The sequence below is a fragment of the Suncus etruscus genome, chromosome 6 (assembly GCF_024139225.1).
Source record: "Suncus etruscus isolate mSunEtr1 chromosome 6, mSunEtr1.pri.cur, whole genome shotgun sequence".
Classification (NCBI taxonomy): domain Eukaryota; kingdom Metazoa; phylum Chordata; class Mammalia; order Eulipotyphla; family Soricidae; genus Suncus; species Suncus etruscus.
In genome coordinates, this window is record NC_064853.1 from 57,259,852 (window position 1) to 57,280,219 (window position 20,368).

The 20,368-nt window shown below is 36.8% G+C and overlaps 1 protein-coding gene across 1 annotated transcript; it reads left to right on the top strand.

Moving 5' to 3' along the window:
- Positions 1–653: 653 nt before the first annotated feature.
- Positions 654–20,174, top strand: EIF5A2 (eukaryotic translation initiation factor 5A2). The gene is made up of 4 exons (XM_049775219.1): positions 654–825; positions 1,327–1,431; positions 16,728–16,859; positions 17,983–20,174. The coding sequence occupies exons 1-4, from the start codon at positions 661–663 to the stop codon at positions 18,040–18,042; spliced, it is 462 nt and encodes a 153-aa protein (XP_049631176.1). The 5' UTR covers positions 654–660; the 3' UTR covers positions 18,043–20,174.
- The last annotated feature ends 194 nt before the right edge of the window (positions 20,175–20,368 follow it).

Consider the following 20,368-nt stretch of genomic DNA (forward strand, 5'->3'; position numbering starts at 1 on the left):
ATGGGACGCGGGGAAGGTTTCCAGGACGGAGCCCGGAGGGAGGAGGAGGAGCTGAGGTGGGAGCGGGGCCCGCTGGGGGCTCAGGCCCGACTCTGGGCCGGGGGATGCCGGCAGTGCGGGGGAGCCCAGCGGGCCAGGTGCTGCTGCCGCCAGCGCCCGTCCTGCGCCTCCGTCCTTCTGGGCCCCTGCGGCCTGGGCTGGGCCGCCCCGTCCCGTGGCGTGGCGTGGCGTGGCGTGGCGTGGGTCGGCGCGGGAAGGTCGCGGGAGTCCGCTGCGGCGGGGCCCCGGGGACGGGACCTGCAGCGCCATCCCCATCCCCATCCCCATCCCCATCCATCGTCCCCGCCCTGTTGGGCTGGGTGTCATCCCTTCTCCCTCACCTCCTCACCTCGCTGCAGCCTCTTGATTTCTCCTCCTCTCCATCTTCTGCCCTTCCTTCCCATCCATGAATGGCCAAAGTTTGGAGTCCCTGGAGTTAGCAAGTGCCCCCTCGTCCCGGGTGGTTCTGTCACCGTGCAAGATCATTAGCTCCATCCGCTCCCTCCCTCCGTTCGGATCTTCCTGCCAGACCGAGGTTGCAAAAAAAAAATAAAGCAAAACTTTTCTGCGTAGTTCCCTCGGAAAAGCGAAGAGCTCCCTCATCTCCTCCGCTCGGCCACCATGGCGGATGAAATCGATTTCGCCACGGGAGATGCCGGGGCTTCCAGCACTTACCCGATGCAGTGCTCGGCGCTGCGCAAAAACGGCTTCGTGGTCCTCAAAGGACGGCCTTGCAAGATCGTCGAGATGTCCACTTCCAAAACTGGGAAGCACGGGCATGCGAAGGTATGGCGTGTCACGCTTGGTCTTGGCCTTGGGTTGGTTTGTTTTTGTTGTTTTTCTTTTTTAACCGCTCTTCTCTAAGAATTTTCTAATGAGGACGTTTCTTTTTTCCTTACCACAATCACCTGGCAATTGTGTATCAGGTATCTGAACGATGGAAGAGGAGTCTGGCTCCCTTCTGTTTCATGAACTGGGAAGGAAAACTTTACTAAATCCGAAGAGACTTAGGTCTTTGCAGATTGCAGATGACGAGACCTGTTCTCACATTAATTCTAAGGAACATGTCTTAACATACTCATTGAATTATTGACACTGAATCTTGATATGCTGTAACACTAGTTCTTTTTCTGCTACCCAGTTCTGTGACCACTCCGTTTTTCTAGAGTAAAATTAGATGACCTTGGAGAAACAATTGGTCACGATCTGTGCATTGTGCCCTTGTGTGTGTAATGAGTGATCTATTTGGCAAAGATTAAATAGGAGCCCTGTTCTTTTCTCTTCTAGGTTCACCTTGTTGGAATTGATATTTTCACGGGCAAAAAATATGAAGATATTTGCCCTTCGACTCACAATATGGATGTTCCAAATATTAAGAGAAATGATTATCAAGTAAGTACAAATTTATTTCAAATGCTGCTTTAAAGTATGAGTACTTTCTACTATCAATTATAATTTATCAAAGCTGTAAATTTTATAGCTTTTTCTAACTAATTAGGTTAAAACATTTATTAGCAAGTGGCGGTACAGTCATTTTGAACAACTATCTTATGTATTTTTTGGTAATTTGCTACTGTAAACATTCTTATGAAAAACTTTTTTAAGTTGTCCTTATTTTCAGACCAAATATTTTTCAGACTGCACGTTGTGATTAAGTCCAGCATGCAGTAAAATATTCTCATGAAGACTTGTCAGAGCTTTCCTTTTCTCAGACTTTAAAGATATTGTTGGAATCCAAGTTCCACGAAACCAAGTTTCTATATTAAATGCAGGTCACAATTTATTTATTTGTTTTGTTTTCATTTGGCTTTGGGGCCATACTCGGCAACATCCAGGGGTTACTTCTGGCTCTGCACTTAGAGATTACTCCTGGCAGGCTCAGGGACCCTATGGATACTAAGGAGTCACCATGATTGGCCACCACATACAAGGCAAGGGCCCTACCCACTGTACTGTTATTGCTCTGGCCAGAAATTGGTATTTATAATTGGTAAATAAGTTTATAAATATAAAATATAAATATAAAAGGTAAAATATATAGTCACTGAATGATAAGGAAAACACAAAAACTATGTTCTACTAATAATTAGTGACTGTTAATTGCAGGTATAAATGTCTACTTTTTGTTACAATTCTACTTTTGGATGTCATATATTGTGATAACATTTTATTGTTTCATAAATCATACCATTCACCTCATAGCATATGTGAGCTCTAATTATAACTCAAGACTTGACAGTCCTCATTTTCTGTACTTATAGCATATTCTATACCAAACCTTTATCTCTGATAGTGCAAAAACCATATATGAAATTTGTTTTATCTAGTTTAAACTGATTTAGTTCTTTACTTTTTATGGTATTGTATTTTTAAAGAATGCTACATTGAACTGTGGTTATCCAGTCATTTTTTTTATTCTTTGTTCATATGTAAATATGTTTTTACAACAGTTTTATTTTTTTTCTTTTTTATGGTTTTTGGGCCATACCCGGCAGTGCTCAGGGGTTACTCCTGGCTGTTTGCTCAGAAATAGCTCCTGGCAGGCACGGGGGGACCATGTGGGACACCGGGATTCAAACCAACCACCTTAGGTCCTGGATCGGCTGTTTGCAAGGCAAATGCCACTGTGCTATCTCTCTGTCCCCAACAGTTTTATATTTTTAAACTTTTCCTTTTATAAGTGTTTTTGGGTTGCTTTGGAGTTGATAGACATTTAAATTGTTAGTATAAAATAGCAAATGATTTATAAGGCAGATCAGGATTTTGATACCACTTCCTAACTGGATGCACTTGAGCAAATTATATACCCTCTCTGTGCCTTAGTATTCACATCCACAAAGGAGGTATTATATAATAAATAAATGAGAAAATATACTGTATAATAATTTAGTGAGTAATAGTAATTTTTGAGGATGTAGCTGAGTGATAGACTTTAATTTGGTTCAATTCTAGCACCAAAATATAATTCATGTACTTATTCTATTGTTTTGGGGCACCTAATTTACATAGGGCAGTAAACATTTGTTGAATGCAAAGATGATTATTAAGTAAGGTAAGGACAATATAGAAAACAAAAGCTAAATAAAGAATTTCTTGTTAACCAGAAATGAATTTTTTTCAACCTCTACAATGTCATATTCTGAATACTCAAAATTATATTAACTATATTTTATGCCAAATATTTATGCATATTTCATAAACATAGTTTCAGGGTTTCTATCATTATTGCTCTGCTTAAATTAGCCAATCATTGAATAAAATTTAAGACTTAAAAAGAAAGCTTTAGTTTGCTTTTGCTTTTTTCAAAGCAGGGTATAAGACTAGAAATAGAGGAATAAAGGAAGTGAGTACACAAGTAGTACACAAAATCTTAAAATAGTCTAAAAGAGGGACCAGAGTGATAGTGCAAGGAGTATAGTGACTTCCTTGTGTGCGGCTGACCCAGATTCAATCTCTGACACTCCATACTGTTTCCCCATATCCTCCAGGAGTGACACTTGAGAGCAAAGCCAGGAATAAGCCCTGAGCACCAATGGTTATGGCCCCAAAACCAAATAAAAAAAAAAAGAAATCATCTAAGGAAAAGGAAAAAAATGAAGTCATTTTTATCTTGGTTATTATTAAGTTTGATATTTGACTTGCCATAGAATCATGCATTAATTCTACTTATTAAAATATTGGGTCACCTATTGGGTGGACTTTTTTTTTTTACATCTTAAATTTATACCCATACAACTTTTTTTATTCTAGTTTCAGCCTTTGATTTATAGTCAGACATCGTGATCCAAATTCTCTGATACTTGACTATGTGACCTCAGCTGCCAAGTTACATGACTTCTCATCTTTATTTAGTAAATATAATAAAAATCATAAAGTTCTCATGGGATCACTGTTAGATGTAATTAGAACATCTAATTGGTCTAAGTGGTCTAAGAGAATAAATTCTCAGCAATCACATCACTTCATTATCAAGTCACTACAGAACTCTTAACTTTTATTCATTAAACACATACACATTCTGGGCTGGAGTGATAATGCAGCAGATAGAACATCGGTCCATGTAAGAGTTTTGGCTTCAAGCCCCAGGACCACATGGTCCCCCAAACACCACTAGGAGTGACCTAAGGTATGAACTGTGAGTAGCCCTTGAGTAGTATTTATTTGACTCAAACCAAAAAAAAAAATTTTAGTTCATTGAACCTTAATGGAGATTACTATCAATGTATCTTTAAGGGTTGATGATGCCCCCACTCCTGCCTTTAAGGAACAACTGCCCTAGTATAAAAAGGTAAAACCTGGCAGTTGAGTGTGGAGGCAGATTAATATCAGAGCAGAGCCTGAAGTGGCGGCCCAGTCATCATCACCACCAACCTCTACCAGGCTGGGTTGGATATACAGCATCCACAAGATGCAACTTGCTCTGCCTTTATCTCTCTCTTTTCCTCTCTCAGATCTCAGAGCTATAGGCCATATTCCCCCCCTAACAGCCTGTGATCTCTCTCTAAACTTCCACCCACTTCTGGAGGTGTATAGCAATAAAAGGCAACCTTGTGGCCCAAAACAAAACAAAAAGAACAGGTACAAATAAATGACCTAACTTAACATCTTAAGAAACTGGAAAAAGAACAATAAAAGAAACAAAACCTTTTTGAAAATCCAAGAAGAAACTACTTCTCTGTCTCTGTCTCTGTCTCTCTCTCTATTCTGCCTTCCTTCTTCCCCTTAGGTTAAGTTTCCAGTCCTTATATCCAGTCATATTTATTGTGGTTTTCACTATCTATCCAAGTGTCTTTTTTCATAACTTTATTTTAGGGGGCCACACTCAGCTGTTTGTAAGCTAGGCTTACTCCTAGCTCTACACTTAGTCACTCCTGTGGGGCTGGGAGTGATGTGGGGTGTCGAGGATATACTAGGACTGGGGGTATGAAAGGTAAGTGCCATATCCACCATAATATCTCTCTGGACCCTATCCAAGTGTCTTGATGGAATTCCTACTTATTATTTGACTAGATGTAGTACTTAATATTTACTGAATTCAGAATTTTAATTGCCAATTTGGTAGTCAGATGAAGTGACAGAATATATATTTTTTCATTATAATAATAAAAAAGTAAATTCCTATTTTTTTTTTTTTTTTGGTTTTTGGGCCACACCCGGTGATGCTCAGGGGTTACTCCTGGCTATGCGCTCAGAAGTCGCTCCTGGCTTGGGGGACCATATGGGACGCCGGGGGATCGAACCGCGGTCCGTCTCCTAGGCTAGCGCAGGTAAGGCAGGCACCTTACCTCGAGCGCCACCGCCCGGCCCCGTAAATTCCTATTTAAGAAAAAACATTTAGGAAAATAAAAGTTTTAATTTTATATACTTTAAAATAAGTTCAAAATGAAAGATGAACTGTTTTCTTTAATTCCAAAATGCCAGTTCAGAGCCAAAGAGATAAAACAGCAGGTAAGGCACTTGCCTACTATGTTGTTAACCCAGGTTCAGTCCCCAGGTCTCCTATGGTTTTCAGAACTCAACCAAAAATTATCTCTGAACACAGAACCAAGGTAAATCCTGAGCATTGCTGATTTTGGAGCACTAGCCCCTGAAATAGGAAAAACAAAAAAACAGACAAGATGCCACTTAAGTTCTGTATTTAATTATTTCTCATAAAAGTTGTTGAGGCTCAGTGATGTTATAAACTACATCTTGACACTTTAGGGAGTACCAAATCTTTAAATAAAGAAATGTATTGAGGCACTGTACCTTCTTAAAGCACATTTCTTTAGTTACTAAAGAACACAGATCTGTGTGCCTGTTCACTAAAATGTTATATGATATTTGAAGACAATTTTTCAGAAGAAAAATTAATTACCACAGAATTTTAAGTACATAATGGGCACCTTTGGATTATAAATTAGTTATAAAACCATGAATATTAAATTCTAGAGTATTTTTTCACTTAAGACATTTTCAGTGTCTTTTTCTATATTGGAACATGTGAGTTATATTTTTATGTTACAACTTAAAATAGAACAAAAACAAAGAAAATAATGACGGTATGGATTAATTGAGCTTTTTTATAATTTATATTGTTCTTTTTTCTGATAGTAGCACTATTCATTGGAAATAGAAATCTCTGAACAAGTAGATCTTGGTCTTGAATGAACAAGAAGCAGATATTTTGCTACACTGCTAAATTTCTCCTACTGTACAAAATTAGAACTTAGCTATTTGATGTTATTTTGGAGGTAATTTTTTTGGATCTGAAATGCCATAAAATATTCCCATATAAATAAATAGTAATGGTATTCCCAGACCCCCCCCGAAATAGCCTACTACATCATACCAAATTTTTACTTCTGGAGAGTGGGAAAACCTTACAAGGATAATTATGAAAAGAATCACTGTGTTTGTTCCCTATCTCTGTCTTCTACCTAAGGAAAAATAGTATATATTGAAATAATCAGCTTATAAAAAAGCACCTCAGGTTTCTAGTGTGTCTCATGCAGCAGGTGGCAAAAAAATATCTTCATTTGGTCAACATTCATTAAGAATGATAGAGGCGGGCCCGGAGAGATAGCACAGCAGTGTTTGCCTTGCAAGCAGCCGATCCAGGACCTAAGGTGGTTGGTTCGAATCCCGGTGTCCCATAGGGTCCCCCGTGCCTGCCAGGAGCTATTTCTGAGCAGAGAGCCAGGAGTAACCCCTGAGCACTGCCGGGTGTGGCCCAAAAACAAACAACAACAACAAAAAGAAAAATGATAGAGGCTAGAATTGGGCATTTGCTTTGCACTCAGCAGACCTGGGTTAAATTCCTGTCACTACATATGATCTCCTGAGCCAGCCAAGAGTTAAGTCCTGAACACAGCCAAGTATGACCCAAAAACAAACAAAAATGGTGGCACACACAGGACCAATAAACTCTGAGCTTTGTCTTGTTGCCTTTATTTTGCCAGTCAAGTGAGTGAGTTAGACAGATACTGACAGAAATAAAACATTCTAGAAATCCAGAGATGAAATTTAGCTGAAGCATTACAGGGCAGGGCAGAGCAGTAAATTCACATAGAGTGAAAATCAGTTTCCATAAGCTACCACTTCATGAGATGTTCCAGTATTATAAGATAGTTTGCTGTTCCCACTGGGGAATGGTGCCACATTAGGAACTCCATATTGGTCTCTGCTTTGAAGGTAGCTAAGTAGGGGCCAGAGTCACATCATTGGTGAGAGAAAGCTTGTATCACTGAGCCCCTGCCACCATGGTCACTTTGTTCTAGAGCCAATTGAACAAGATCTGGGGAGACTACACAAAGAAGCTGAATGACACTCACAGATAGAATCATCTTATCCATCCAATTGTCTGCCTCCTCTGTAGCAGATTCCCTTTGGTAAGCATTCTTGTGGACACCTTTTAACTTACTTGAAGAGGTCCTTCCTTTCACGTCCCACTTCCCTAGGTTATTATTGTCAACAATTTTCCTTTGTATGTGTTTGTGTGTGTGCACATGTGTGCACCTTTGATCTTCCATCTAAACTCATTCTCATTGCCCATGATTAGTGTAACTACAAACCACTGTTTGGTTCTCTATCGAATCCAGTGTGTGAAGTTCTCATCTCCTCTAAGTGAATAGTTTAATCAGATCATGTATAACCATCCAGATTCATGAAGTTTTTTCTGTCTCAGTCAACTGATCGTAGAGAAGTTCCTGTGAAGACTTAGGAATGAAATAAGGGAAAGGTGAGGGTGGCAGAAAAAGGTGCTCTCTGAGCCTGAGCTACTTTTCATTCAACTCATTTTTTTTGCCTTAAGGCCTTTTAAGTTAATATATATTACTTCCACTTGATTATGAAGTATGTGTTAAGCAAAATAGTGCTTTTCCTACTTTGTGGTTTGGGGGTAAGAGGTTCAGACTGATACTCCAATTGATTATATATATAGTATCATATGCTTAGGTTGAATGTAACTATTATAGTCCATCTTTACCAGGGACTAGCAACTGTAAGGAGATGTGCTTAAAGAGAAGCTGGAAGAAACGTTGAAGGAAAAAAGGTCTTAAAGAATTGTACTTGTTTAGAGACAGAACAAAGTTAAATGAAATTAGTTCTACATTAGAGAAAAAGTAAGTAAGTTAAGGAACTTGCCTTGCATACAGCTGACTGACCAGTTTCATCCTCAACTCTGCATATGGTCTGAGAACACTACCAGGACTAATTCTGCACATAGAGTTAGGCATAATATTTTGTGTGCATTCTATATAGAGTGTGGCCCAAACCATACCCCTATTATACCAATCCTCCCAATAATTAAATGATGTAGGGCTAGCAAAGCACCTAGAGTGATGCTGTGCCTTCTCTAGCCTTTTATTATAAACCAGTAATACAAATACAGGCAAAAGAGAGTTTCCCTGTAATTTTTCTTTTTCATGTTTTTTTATTTTATATTGCTTTCTCAATATCATGTGTGCCCCAATATTTAGTAATTATGTGTGTTTTCTAGAGTTCGATGCATTATAGCATTTTTTTATTCTAATTTTTGTGAAGTGCCAGGGATCCAACCCAGAGCCTTACATGTAGAAGGCAAGTTATCTACTGCTGAGCCAAATCTCTGCCCTCAGATTCTGCTTCTGTTTTGTTTTGGACCACACTTGGGAATACTCAGGACCTATTTCCACACTGCTCAGTGTACCATTTGGTGTCAGGAATGAACATGGGCCTCCCACGTGCAAAGAGTGCACTTAACCCATTGAGGTATCTCTGTAGCCCTCGCTTTATTTTTAAGTTTTTGATTTGTTTAATTGTTTATTGGGGAATGGCACACCCAGCAATACTCAGAGCTTACTCCTGGCTCTACAGTTGGGAATTTCCTATAGTGGTGTGTATGGACCATGTAAGATGCCAGGAATCAAACCTGGGTCAGCCTCATGTAAGGCAAGTACCCTCCCTCCTGTACTGTCTCTACAGTTCTATTTTTAGTATGCTTTTTGTGGGTTGGGGAGAGATTTGGACCACATCTGACAATGTTCAGGACTTTGTCCTGCCTTTGTTCTTGGGTATTGTTTCTAATTGTTTGTTGGGAGACTATATGCAGTGCCAAATAATTGAACAGAGTCAGCTACATTCAAAATAAGCAACTTACCCACTATACAAATTCTTTGGTCCCGACCTCATTTTTGTTTATGGAAATTTTTAAAATATAAACAAACCTTAATTATCTGTCATCCAGCTTCAAAATATCAGTCTCCTTCTAAGTGGTCAGTCTAGTTTTATCTATAGCCCTTTATTCTTCTTCCTTTATACTCTACCTCTTCTTTGGGAACTAATACTTGACAATTTATCTTTTGCTATTTCATCTACATATATTTTGTTAAACAGCTCTAAAATATAAAAATCCATACAACTGAATTTCGACATCTAAAAATGAATCATTCCTTAATGTTTTCAAAGAGACCAATGTGTATGTACATTTTGGCTTTCTTAGATTTTTTTTTTTGTCTTATAGTTTGTCTGAGTGGGAACCTTAGACTCCACATATTAATTTCTCTCTTAATAGGTCCTTCTGTCTCACCAGATTGAGAACTTTTGCCTGCGTATTGTGTGTGTGCATTGGCATGTACTTCAATCCAAATAACTCCCCAACCCTAATTTTTGTAGGGTTTTGTTTGTTTATTTGTTTTCAGTTTGGGACTCCTAGCTCAAGGTGCTCAGAGATTTCTTCTGACTCTGTGTTTAGATCAGGCCTGGCAGTACTTAGGGAACCTTATGCAGTGCTAATGATTAAACCATGGTCAGTGTCATACAGGCCTTTGAAAGTTCCTATATTATCACAATCCAGCCCTGATATTTTTTCTGACAAAACTACATCATTTGCTCTGAAGACACACTTTGCTAATTGTATTTTTCCAATTTGTTCCCATATATCTCCCATATATTTTGGTAATTAGATATAGATACTTCATTTGATTCAATTTAGATTTTTATTTTTTTCTCTTCTTTCTGTAATACAAATATTTTGTAGTCAATTTTCTCTGAAACTTTCAGGTAAGTCAGATTGTTTTCTTTTTGTAATATTAGATATGATCATTGCTTTAATCCACTAACTTACTAGGAAGGATAAAATAAGCCACCATTTCTTCATTTTTATAAGCCAGTAAAGAAATTTTTCAGTTTCAATATAGAGAACTGTCCCTGCAGTAATTCTGTTGCTTACCCTGCGAGAAAGGTACATAATAGGAAAATCAGTATAAATGCTTGATTCTTACTCTTTCATTACCAGTTTTCAATATGAGCTAGTTCCCTACTAACCTTTAACTTTAATTAGCCATTGAAATTTTTTTATTATGAACTTTTTTTTTTTTTTTGGTTTTTGGGTTACACCCGGCGGCACTCAGGGGCTACTCCTGGCTCTACACTCAGAAATCGCTCCTGGCAGGCTCGGGGGACCATATGGGATGCCAGGATTCGAACCACCATCCTTCTGCATGCAAGGCAAATGCCTTGCCTCCATGCTATCTCTCCAGCCCAATTATGAACTTAAGTATTTAAGTTTGTTTTTGTTTTATTCCTTTGTAGTTATTGTTCTTACTGATTCTCAGACTGTTCTTTGGCCAAGAGCACTCTAGTTGAATTAACTTCTAAGTCACTTTAATAGTACCATACATTCTGCTATTTATATGTTGCTTATATTTTCTGTTCTGGGCTTGAAATTACCCATTTTAAACCCATTTTTATATGAAGAAAAATACCATTCATGGAATAAATAATATCAAATGTTACAACTTTTTAATAGGAAATAATAGATACTGCATTTCCAGTACCAGGTTTATAGAGTATAAAACAATTTATGACATCAGCAACTTAGCATACAATTTGCATGCCTAATACTTTTTTAATAAATTTTTAATTGAATCACTGAGTTAGTTACAAAGTTGTCCATAATTGAATTTCAGTCATACAATGTCCAACTCCCATCCCTTCACCAGTGCACATTTATCTCCATCAATTTCCCCAGTTTCTCTCCTGCTCTACCCCCTGCCTGCCTCTATAGAAGACATTTTCTCCCTCTCCTCTTCTCTCTCCTTATCTATCTCTTTTTCTAATCACTGTGGCCAGATATTGTTACTGAATATTGCTACCGAAGAGGTATCATGCATATCACTTTACATCATTTCAGCACCTGGTTCTTGTCCAAAGTGAATCATTTCCAACTATCAGTGTCAGAGAGATCTTTCTTCTCTGCTCTAATTGCACTCTCCACTCTTTATGGCAAGCTTTCTATCATGAACTCATTCTTCTGGGCCTTGTATCTACTATGTTTGGGTGTTATTACCATACTTTTAAAAAAAAAGTATTCTACAGGGACTAGAGAGATAGCATAGAGGTAGGTCGTTTGCTTTGCATGCAGAAGGATGGTGGTTTGAATCCTGGCGTCCCATATGGTCTCCCAAGCCTGCCAGGAGTGATTTCTGAGTGTAGAGCCAGGAGTAACTCCTGAGTGCTGCCAGGCTTGACTCAAAAATAAAATAATACCACAAATGAATGCAGTCATATTTATCCCTCTTCCTCTGACTCATTTTGCTCAGCACAATATTCTTTATATCCATCCTTGTATACTTCCTTTTGCCTAACTGTTTATTCCACTGTGTAGATGTACCATTTTCTTTATCCACTCATCTGTCGTTGGGCACTTGGATAGTTTCCAGATTCTGTCTATTGTAAATAGTGCTTCTATGATCATAGGAGTGCAGATACCTTTTCTGCATTGTGTTTTTGGGCCCCTAGGATATATTTCCAGGAGTAATATCAAAAATTGAATATAAATTCAATTTCTAGTTTCTTGAGGAATGTCCATATTGTTTTCCAAAAAGGCTGGACCAGTCTACATTTTCACCAGCAGTGAATGAGAATCCATTTCTCTCCATATCCGTGCAAGTACTGGTTGTTTTGGTTGTTTTTGATGTGTGTCAGACCCTATAGATAACAGCTTTTTAAATGTTTTCTGACTCTGACTCCTCCCATCATTCTCTATTAACAAAATAATTACTTTCTACCAAAGAAAAAATTGTTTAAAAAAAAATCTGAAAGTGAGACAAGTGATGGTGTAGTAGATGAGGTGTTTGCCTTGTATGTGACCCACCCACATGGCATTCCATATAGTCCACTATGCAACAGCAGGAGTAATTTCTAAGTACAGCCAGTAGTAACCCCTGATATTCACTGGATGTGACCCTCCTTCAAAAAAATAGCTCAAAGTGAAATAAATTTGCTAAAGATGAAGGTTGAGAAGGAATTATTGAGTTAGAATTGACTCAGCTGTCTTCTCACATTCCTCTCTATTAACTTTAGTCAAAGAAAGCTTAAGATAAAAATTTATACCAAAAAATTTTTTTACTTTATTTTTTTCAGCTTTACTTTTTTTGTTTTGTTTTATTTTGTTGTTTTGGGGCCACACTCCACGGGTGCTGAGATTACCCCTGGCTCTACATTCAGAAATTGCCCCTGGAGGTTCGGGGACCAAGTGGGTACTTGGGGATCTATCTGGTCTTCCTGGGTTGCCTGCATGCAAGCCCTACTGTTGTACTATTGCTCCAGCCCTAACTTTACTTTTTTAAAAAAATATTTACTGGGCCCGGAGAGATAGCACAGCGGCGTTTGCCTTGCAAGCAGCCGATCCAGGACCAAAGGTGGTTGGTTTGAATCCCAGTGTCGCATATGGTCCCCCGTGCCTGCCAGGAGCTATTTCTGAGCAGACAGCCAGGAGTAACCCCTGAACACTGCCGGGTGTGGCCCAAAAAAACAAAACAAAAAAAAATTTTTACTAATATACTTATTTAAGCATCATGATTATAAACATGTTCATAGTTGGGTTTTAGTCATTAAAAAGTACACCCCTCTTCACCAGTGCTAACTTGTAGGAAGGTTGCACAAAAAAATATTTTTAACTCAACACCCTTTGCTTTTTTAATTGAATTAATTATAAAAGGTAAAGAGTTGCCTTTAATTTTGTTAAATATTTTTACAGAGTTTAACCATGATACACAGCTACAAAGTTGTGGATGGTTGAGTTTTATTTATATAGTGTCCCAACATCCCTTCACTAGTATACACTTTCCACCACTAATATCCCCTGTTTCTCTATGGCACTTTCTCCCTCTCCTTCCCCCTCTCCCTCTCTCCTTTTAGGCACTTTTGTTTGCATTACTGAAAGGATGTCAGGTGTATCACATTACCTTAAGAAGGTAATCACATTACCTTAAGAAGAGAGATAGTATGGAGGTAAGGCATTTGCCTTTCATGCAGAAGGACGGTGGTTCAAATCCCACATCCCATATGGTCCCCTGTGCCTGCCAGGGGTGATTTCTGAGCATAGAGCCAGGAGTAAACCCCTGAGTGTTGCTGGGTGTGACCCAAAAAAAAACAAAAAAAAGCGGGGGCACCATTAAAGAGGAAAAATCTTATAGATACCACCTTAGTCAAGTGATCATTAGTATCATTAGTAATGGGGGGCCAGAGAGATAGCATGGAGGTAGGGCATTTGCCTTGCATGCATAAAGACAGTGGTTCGAATCCAGGCATCCCATATGGTCCCCCAAGCCTGCCAGGAGTGATTCTGAGTGTAGAGCCAGAAGTAACCCCTGAGCACTACCGAGTATGATCCAAAAACCAAAAAACAAAAAGCCAAATCATTAGTAATGGGACAAACAAACATCATTTAGCTCCTGATGTAATCATAAAGAAACAAACAAGCCTAAACTAAGTAAAATCCTATAATGCAGTATTTTTCAAAGTGTCATGTCAAGCCATGGAAGATAAAGAGAAAGGTTGTTTCAACTTAAGAGAAAACTGACATGGCAGCCAAATAAATATAAAGTATGATCATGCAATTGGAAGAAAATAGTTTTTATGACTTTATCAGGACACTTGGTGGTACCAATTTGAACTCTATTTTGAATAATGTTTATCAATATTTAACTTTTAATTTTAATAGTATTGAATTATGTTATTAATTATGAATTATTATATAATGTATTAATGTATTAATATAAACCATTGTGATTATATTTAATTATGATATTATATTATACTAAATATTTAATATTTAATTTCTTGGTTTTGAAAATAAATGTTACATGAATATCTTTTTCTTGGGCTAAATGAAATATTCTAGCGAGTCATGATATTTGAAGCTATCTAAAATTAAAATATGTTGTGATGTATCTTACGTATCACCTATATTCAGAAGAGGAGAAAAATGCAGATGTTGTTGTAATTAAGAGTGAACAAATCTGTGGAAGAGATGGGATTCTTCTATTTATATCTTCATAATAGTTTAATATTTTAAATTATTTAAGGAAATCAAATTATTTTGATTTTCTGTAACTTAGTTTTATTTAATAAATTTTTTTACCTAGCAGTTTTAGATGCATCATTAAATAATAAAATGCTTAATGTTTTTATAGTTACATTAGATTTGTTTTTGTTTTTGGGGGGGGCACACCCATTTGACTCTCAGGGTTACATCTGCTATGCACTCAGAAATCGCCCCTGGCTTAGGGGAACCATATGGGAAGACCCAGGATCAAACCATGGTCTGTCCTGGCTAGCGCTTGCAAGGCAGACGCCTTTCCTCCAGTGCCACCTCTCCGGCCCAGATATTTTACATTTTTATTTGAAATACTTTATTACCAGAGTTTATTTTGGTTGTTGTTGTTGTTGTTTCTGCTGTTGTTGTTGTTGTTGTTGTTGTTGTGGGGCCACACCCAGCTCAGGAGTTACTCCTGGCTGTGTGCTCAGAAATTGCTCCTGGCTAAGGTGACCATATGGGACCTGAGATGGAACCAACCAGGTCCATCCTGGATCAGCCGCCTGCAAGGCAAATGCCCTATTGCTGTGCTATTGATCTGGCCCCTACCAGAGTTTATTTTCTTAATTTAATTAAGTCTTAAATAGTAAATGCTACTCTTAGATAAATAAATTTCAAAAAATACTATTCATGCTTACATTTCAGTCACTACTGACACTGAAAACCTTTGAAATCCTTGTAAGTAGACTAGTTCTAGCTAAAGGACTGAAGCATACACAAAAGTCTATGCTCCATTCTCTTGCTGTGCCTGGCCTCACAAGCTCTTCCAAGGTGTGATCTTGATGGGCCTGAGTAGCATTATTACTTGGTTTAAGTACTTTCAGGCCAGCACTGCCTAACCAACATTGCTGAGTGGGGGGAATTTCTCCCCACCAAATAATAGTTTTCTTATTATTAATAATAATGTAGAAATAAAGTTTTTGTATGAGTGGATTAGTGTAAAAATAATCACACTTCGTCTTAGCCTTCTTACTCCTTGCTTATTTAACAACTGCCTCAAAAAATGTGAATAATACTTAGATGTTTAAAATACTCAGAATAATTGAAAGCATTGTTGCGTTGTAGGATTTGGTTGTGTTTTGTTTTTTTTTTTTTTTTTTTTTGGAGACTTTTGGTATTTGCAAAAACTAAAAGCACTTATACCAGATGGATTATCTGTGAAAAGGCACAGCCAGATTTGGTCATACCATAAGAAAGCCTTGAAAATGTTACCCCTGCAACATCTTTTAGAACTTTATGATTAAAGGTGGTTTGAAACCTTGCCTTGATTCCTTTCATGTGTATCATTGTTAGCATTTAGTCATCTAGATGACTATCTTGGACAGTGAGGAAAGGGCTTTCTTTGGGGGGAATGCTTAAAGTTCATTCCTCATTCTTCACAGTTCTCAAGGTACCATATGTGGTAGGAGGCATTGAACCACGGTCTGCCCTGTGCACAGAGTACCCTGCCTATTGGCTCTTGGGTGACTTTTTTATAAAACAAGCATCCATAAAATAATCCTAAACATGTTTTTTTTGCAAATACCAAAAGTCTTCGAAAAAACAAACACAACCAAATTCTACAATGCAACAATGCTTTCAATTATTCTGAGTATTTTAATTTTAATATTAATTTCATTCCTGTCACAAAAGAAATTATTATATTATACTTCCTCTTTTCAATTTAGGTTGATGACTGGGTTTCTTAGTTAAAACCAGCAATCTGGTGTTTGTTTATAACTAATGGAACAGTGAATTTGAGTCATTTTCTGTTAACCTTTATTCATACTCAAATTATAAAATAATGTTGTTAGTAACTGAAAATAACTTTTATAATCCATTAATGGAAAAACGGTTAATCAATTATACTTTATTCAGTTATAAAAAGATTGAAGAGATTAAAGAGAGATTAAAGATAGTCCATATAACTAACTAGAACAATATCTAAGACAATGTTAACTGAAAACAGTTGCTGGAAAAATATATGTATTTATATTTTTTATTTAAAGCAGTTATATTTGAATTATCTACATATTTCAGGTTATACTACAAGGAAGTTTAAATTACTTAGTGTACAGATTTGATAGCAAGAGAACAACAAAGAATGAATTTATACTTATAATTTATATATACATTATAATTTCTTTTTCATTTATACTTTTTATAGTATGTATATAACATTTAACATTTTTAGCTTTTTTAAATTAAATTCTTTATTTGTATATCTACATATATTTAACATTTAATCATTACCAAGAACATTATTGATTACTTTATAGTTCTATTCATATGACTTTAAGTTCACTATGTTAATTATTAGAAAGAAATAATTATAATCTAATCTGTAAAAATTATATATTTTTAATAGCTGATATGCATACAGGATGGTTACCTTTCCCTGCTGACAGAAACTGGTGAAGTTCGTGAGGATCTTAAGCTGCCAGAAGGTGAACTAGGCAAAGAAATAGAAGGAAAATACAATGCAGGTGAAGATGTACAGGTAAAGAGCAATGGGAAGACTTTTGAAAAACATTTTATAGAAACTTTAACATACTACAGGATATGGGGTGGAGTTGATAGAAGTAGTGGGATTCCCGAGACACTGGTGGAGGGAGTCATGCACTCTGGTGGTATAGTATGGTATTGGAATGACATGTGCATGAAACATTATCATTAACAGCATTGTAAATCATGATAACACAATAAAAATGGGGGAAGTGGAGAAGAAACTTGGACCTAAACAAAATTCTATTTAACAGAAAGTCCTTTGCATGAAATACAGCTTTTAAATCATGAAAGGGAGGCTGGGAGATAGTATATTGGTGAAGGGCACTTGCCTAGCATGTACCAAACTTGATTTGACTCCTAGCATCAGCTGGTCCCCTGAGAGCATTACTGAATGTAACCTTGGAGGCTGCCAACATAGCCAGGTTTGACTATTAAGGCTCCTGACACTGTGGGAATAACCCAGATATCTCCAATGCAGCAGGACCTGCACATCATTGCATCCTTTCTGATTGAAAATAACAGGTGGGGCCCCAGAACTGAGTACTGCGTGGGAGCTTTTCCCCCAAATAAATAACTCTTACTGAAAATGTTGAAATTTGTCACTATAAGACAGTTTTTTCATAATATTTTAGAAATCCAGTACTAAAGAAAATATAAGTTCATTTTCTGCCATATGGAATCTATAAAGTACAAACTTGTTCTGAAAAGCAGATTAGAGACACCTCAAAATGAGAAAGCATGCAATGGGAGTGCTAAATAGTGAAGGAGATTTAGGGCCTGGATGTGGCTCAGTGATGGAGAAGTTGCCTTGCATATTCAGGGCCTCTGAGTTTGATTTCTGGTACCACCAAAAGGAATATATCTCATTATAACTTCTGAAAGTATAACATCTCATAAGTATTAAAATATTTATTCTTATTCTCCTATTCCCTAAAGTTCTCTTATAGTCTATAGCTTAGAAAACTCCACTTTAGAAAAGGATACAATGTAGATATCTTGTCTTGGAATAATTCTTTCCAAAGTCACTATATTTAAAATGTCCATAAATATACAGTATGTGATTAATTAAATATATCTTATCTAAATAACGTTTTGCTTACATTTTTCACTTCCAGGTATCTGTCATGTGTGCAATGAGTGAAGAATATGCCGTAGCCATAAAGCCGTGCAAATAAAAGGGAACATTAGGCATGAGCAAACTGCTTAGGTCTGAATCAAGTACAGATCTAAAGTTTGTTCTAAATTGTCACCAAAGCTATGGCCTTCATAAGCAATCTCATTTCTTTTTTACTTATTTTAAAGTCATACTGTTTATTTTGCAGAAAATTGATAGTTTAAAAAGAATAATCAAGTGTATGATTCCTTTTTTAATTTTGTAGATCTTTTCTGTAACATTCTTAGGGTTTTCAGTATGAGTACAAGAAACTGAGAAAAAGCTTCAGCAGATAAGATTTATCTGAGAAAATCATTCCTGAATTTTAATTAAGTGATAGATAAACCAGGGTTTTAATTAAATAATGTAGCATCTAGTGACATTGAAGCACTATATTTAAATTGAATTGCTCTGCATTAAAGTTAATGTCATACAATAAGTACTGTGTGGAATTGTTGCAGTCTCAGCCTGGCAAGCACAAATCCTTAAAAAAAAAGTAATGTTATCAGGGCTGGAGTGATAATACAACAGGTAGGGCATTTGCCTTGCATGCAACTGCTCTGGTCCTATCCTGGCACCCTATATGGTCCCCTGAGCACTGATAGGAATAATTCTTGAGTTCAGAGCCAGGAGTAACCCCTGAGCACCATCAAGTATGGCCCCCCAAAAAATCATGTTATTAGGGCCAGAGCAGATAGTAAGCAGATAGGGTATTTGCCTTGCACATAGCCACCCTAGGTTCAATTCCCAGCACCACATATGTTCTTCTGAGCCTGCCAGCAATGATCCATAAATGCAGAGCCAGTAATAAGACCTGACCACTGCCAGGAGTGGCAAAGAAAAAAAATGTATGTTATCAAAAAGTGTCAGTTATCTTAATAGCCATGTGCAACCACCTATATTACCTCAATCATAATTTTCTGTCAGATTGTTGGCAGACTTCATATTACCTTATATATATATGGTGATTTTGATACTTATGTTGACAGGAGCATTGGTTTATTGTTTATTCATTAGTAAATCAGAATGTAAAGAAAACAGAGACAGGGATAGTGATATTAGATGTTGTTACTGCTAAAGTTTCTAGCTGTGTTTTTGTTCCTCTGTCTCACTGCTTTATAAAATATTGTCCAGTACTTGATGTCAATATTTTGAATAAATACTGATAGTCACTCCAAGCATTTTTAAGTAGATATTTTGACATTAAGATGTCAGGAAAAAACTGGAAACTTTATTTTAAATTTATTTGAACATTTGTCAAATTTGTATACCTCATTCTAAAACAAACTGAACTGAACATGGGAGAAAAGTTACATTGTGTGATATTTAACTTATTTTAAGAAGTATAGGTATTTTTTGACTGTCATGACAATTCAACTACTGATGTGTAAAATAATTAGGAAAGAATTAGTAAACTGAAATTTTTAGACATTTTTAGATGAGTCTGCTATTTAGTCTTTCAAATCATATTTATCATAATTTCCAAAATTTCAACACAATGTCATAGGGGTTTAGATTGCCTTTAACTCAATAAACTCATTATAGTGTTGATGCTTGCAACAAACTGATTATTAATACCTTCATTCTATATGATAGATTATAAGCCATCATGCTTTGATCTTTAAAAGGTCCTTTGTCCATATTATCTAGAAAAATCGTATACAACAATTGGCCTAATCAGGACCAGAAATAGCATTGGGAACAGAAAATCCTGAAGGTTTTTTTGTATAAATTTATTTGTACACTCCTTAAAATCTTGTCATGGCTTCAACAAGTCCATTTAGAGAAGGAAGAGAGACCATAAGAGAAATGCAGGAATTGTAAAGCACAAGAACTAAGGTTGTAGTTTATCATGTACAGAGTGACACTTTCACTTTTACCCATTGAAGCACAATTAGTAATTAAACTAAATTCTTTCCAGTATTGCATATAAGTATTTACTACATATTATTCTAGTTTTTTTTTACTACTCTAATATGTATATTACTTGCTTCTGGTTGACATTATTACCCACAAAACTTCCATTAAGTTTTCCATCTGTGCTGCTTGTGGATATGACCTCAGTTAAACATACTAATATTCTGATTTAGTAATTCTGTATTAGCATGGCTTTGTTCTTCCTAACTTGTTAAAAATGTAACATATATTTTCAATTGCAAGGTAAGCATTTATAACATATAATGATGCATCTATTTCATACCTTAAATGACAAAGCTATTTATGCTTAACTATTTAATTTTATGTATGCAATGAAGTGTAAATACTGCTGATGTATAGTTAAAAGTATAGATTTTGGGGCCAGAGCAAGAGCATAGCCAGTAGGGCATTTGCCTTGCCTGTGGCTTACC

What these genes read in the sequence shown, in the direction of transcription:
- EIF5A2 (XM_049775219.1), top strand. Translation starts at nt 661, where the DNA reads ATGGCGGATGAAATCGATTTCGCCACGGGAGATGCCGGGGCTTCCAGC. An exon ending in GGAAGCACGGGCATGCGAAG is followed by an intron (nt 826 to 1,326) that starts GTATGGCGTGTC and finishes TTTCTCTTCTAG; the next exon opens with GTTCACCTTGTTGGAATTGA. An exon ending in TTAAGAGAAATGATTATCAA is followed by an intron (nt 1,432 to 16,727) that starts GTAAGTACAAAT and finishes TATTTTTAATAG; the next exon opens with CTGATATGCATACAGGATGG.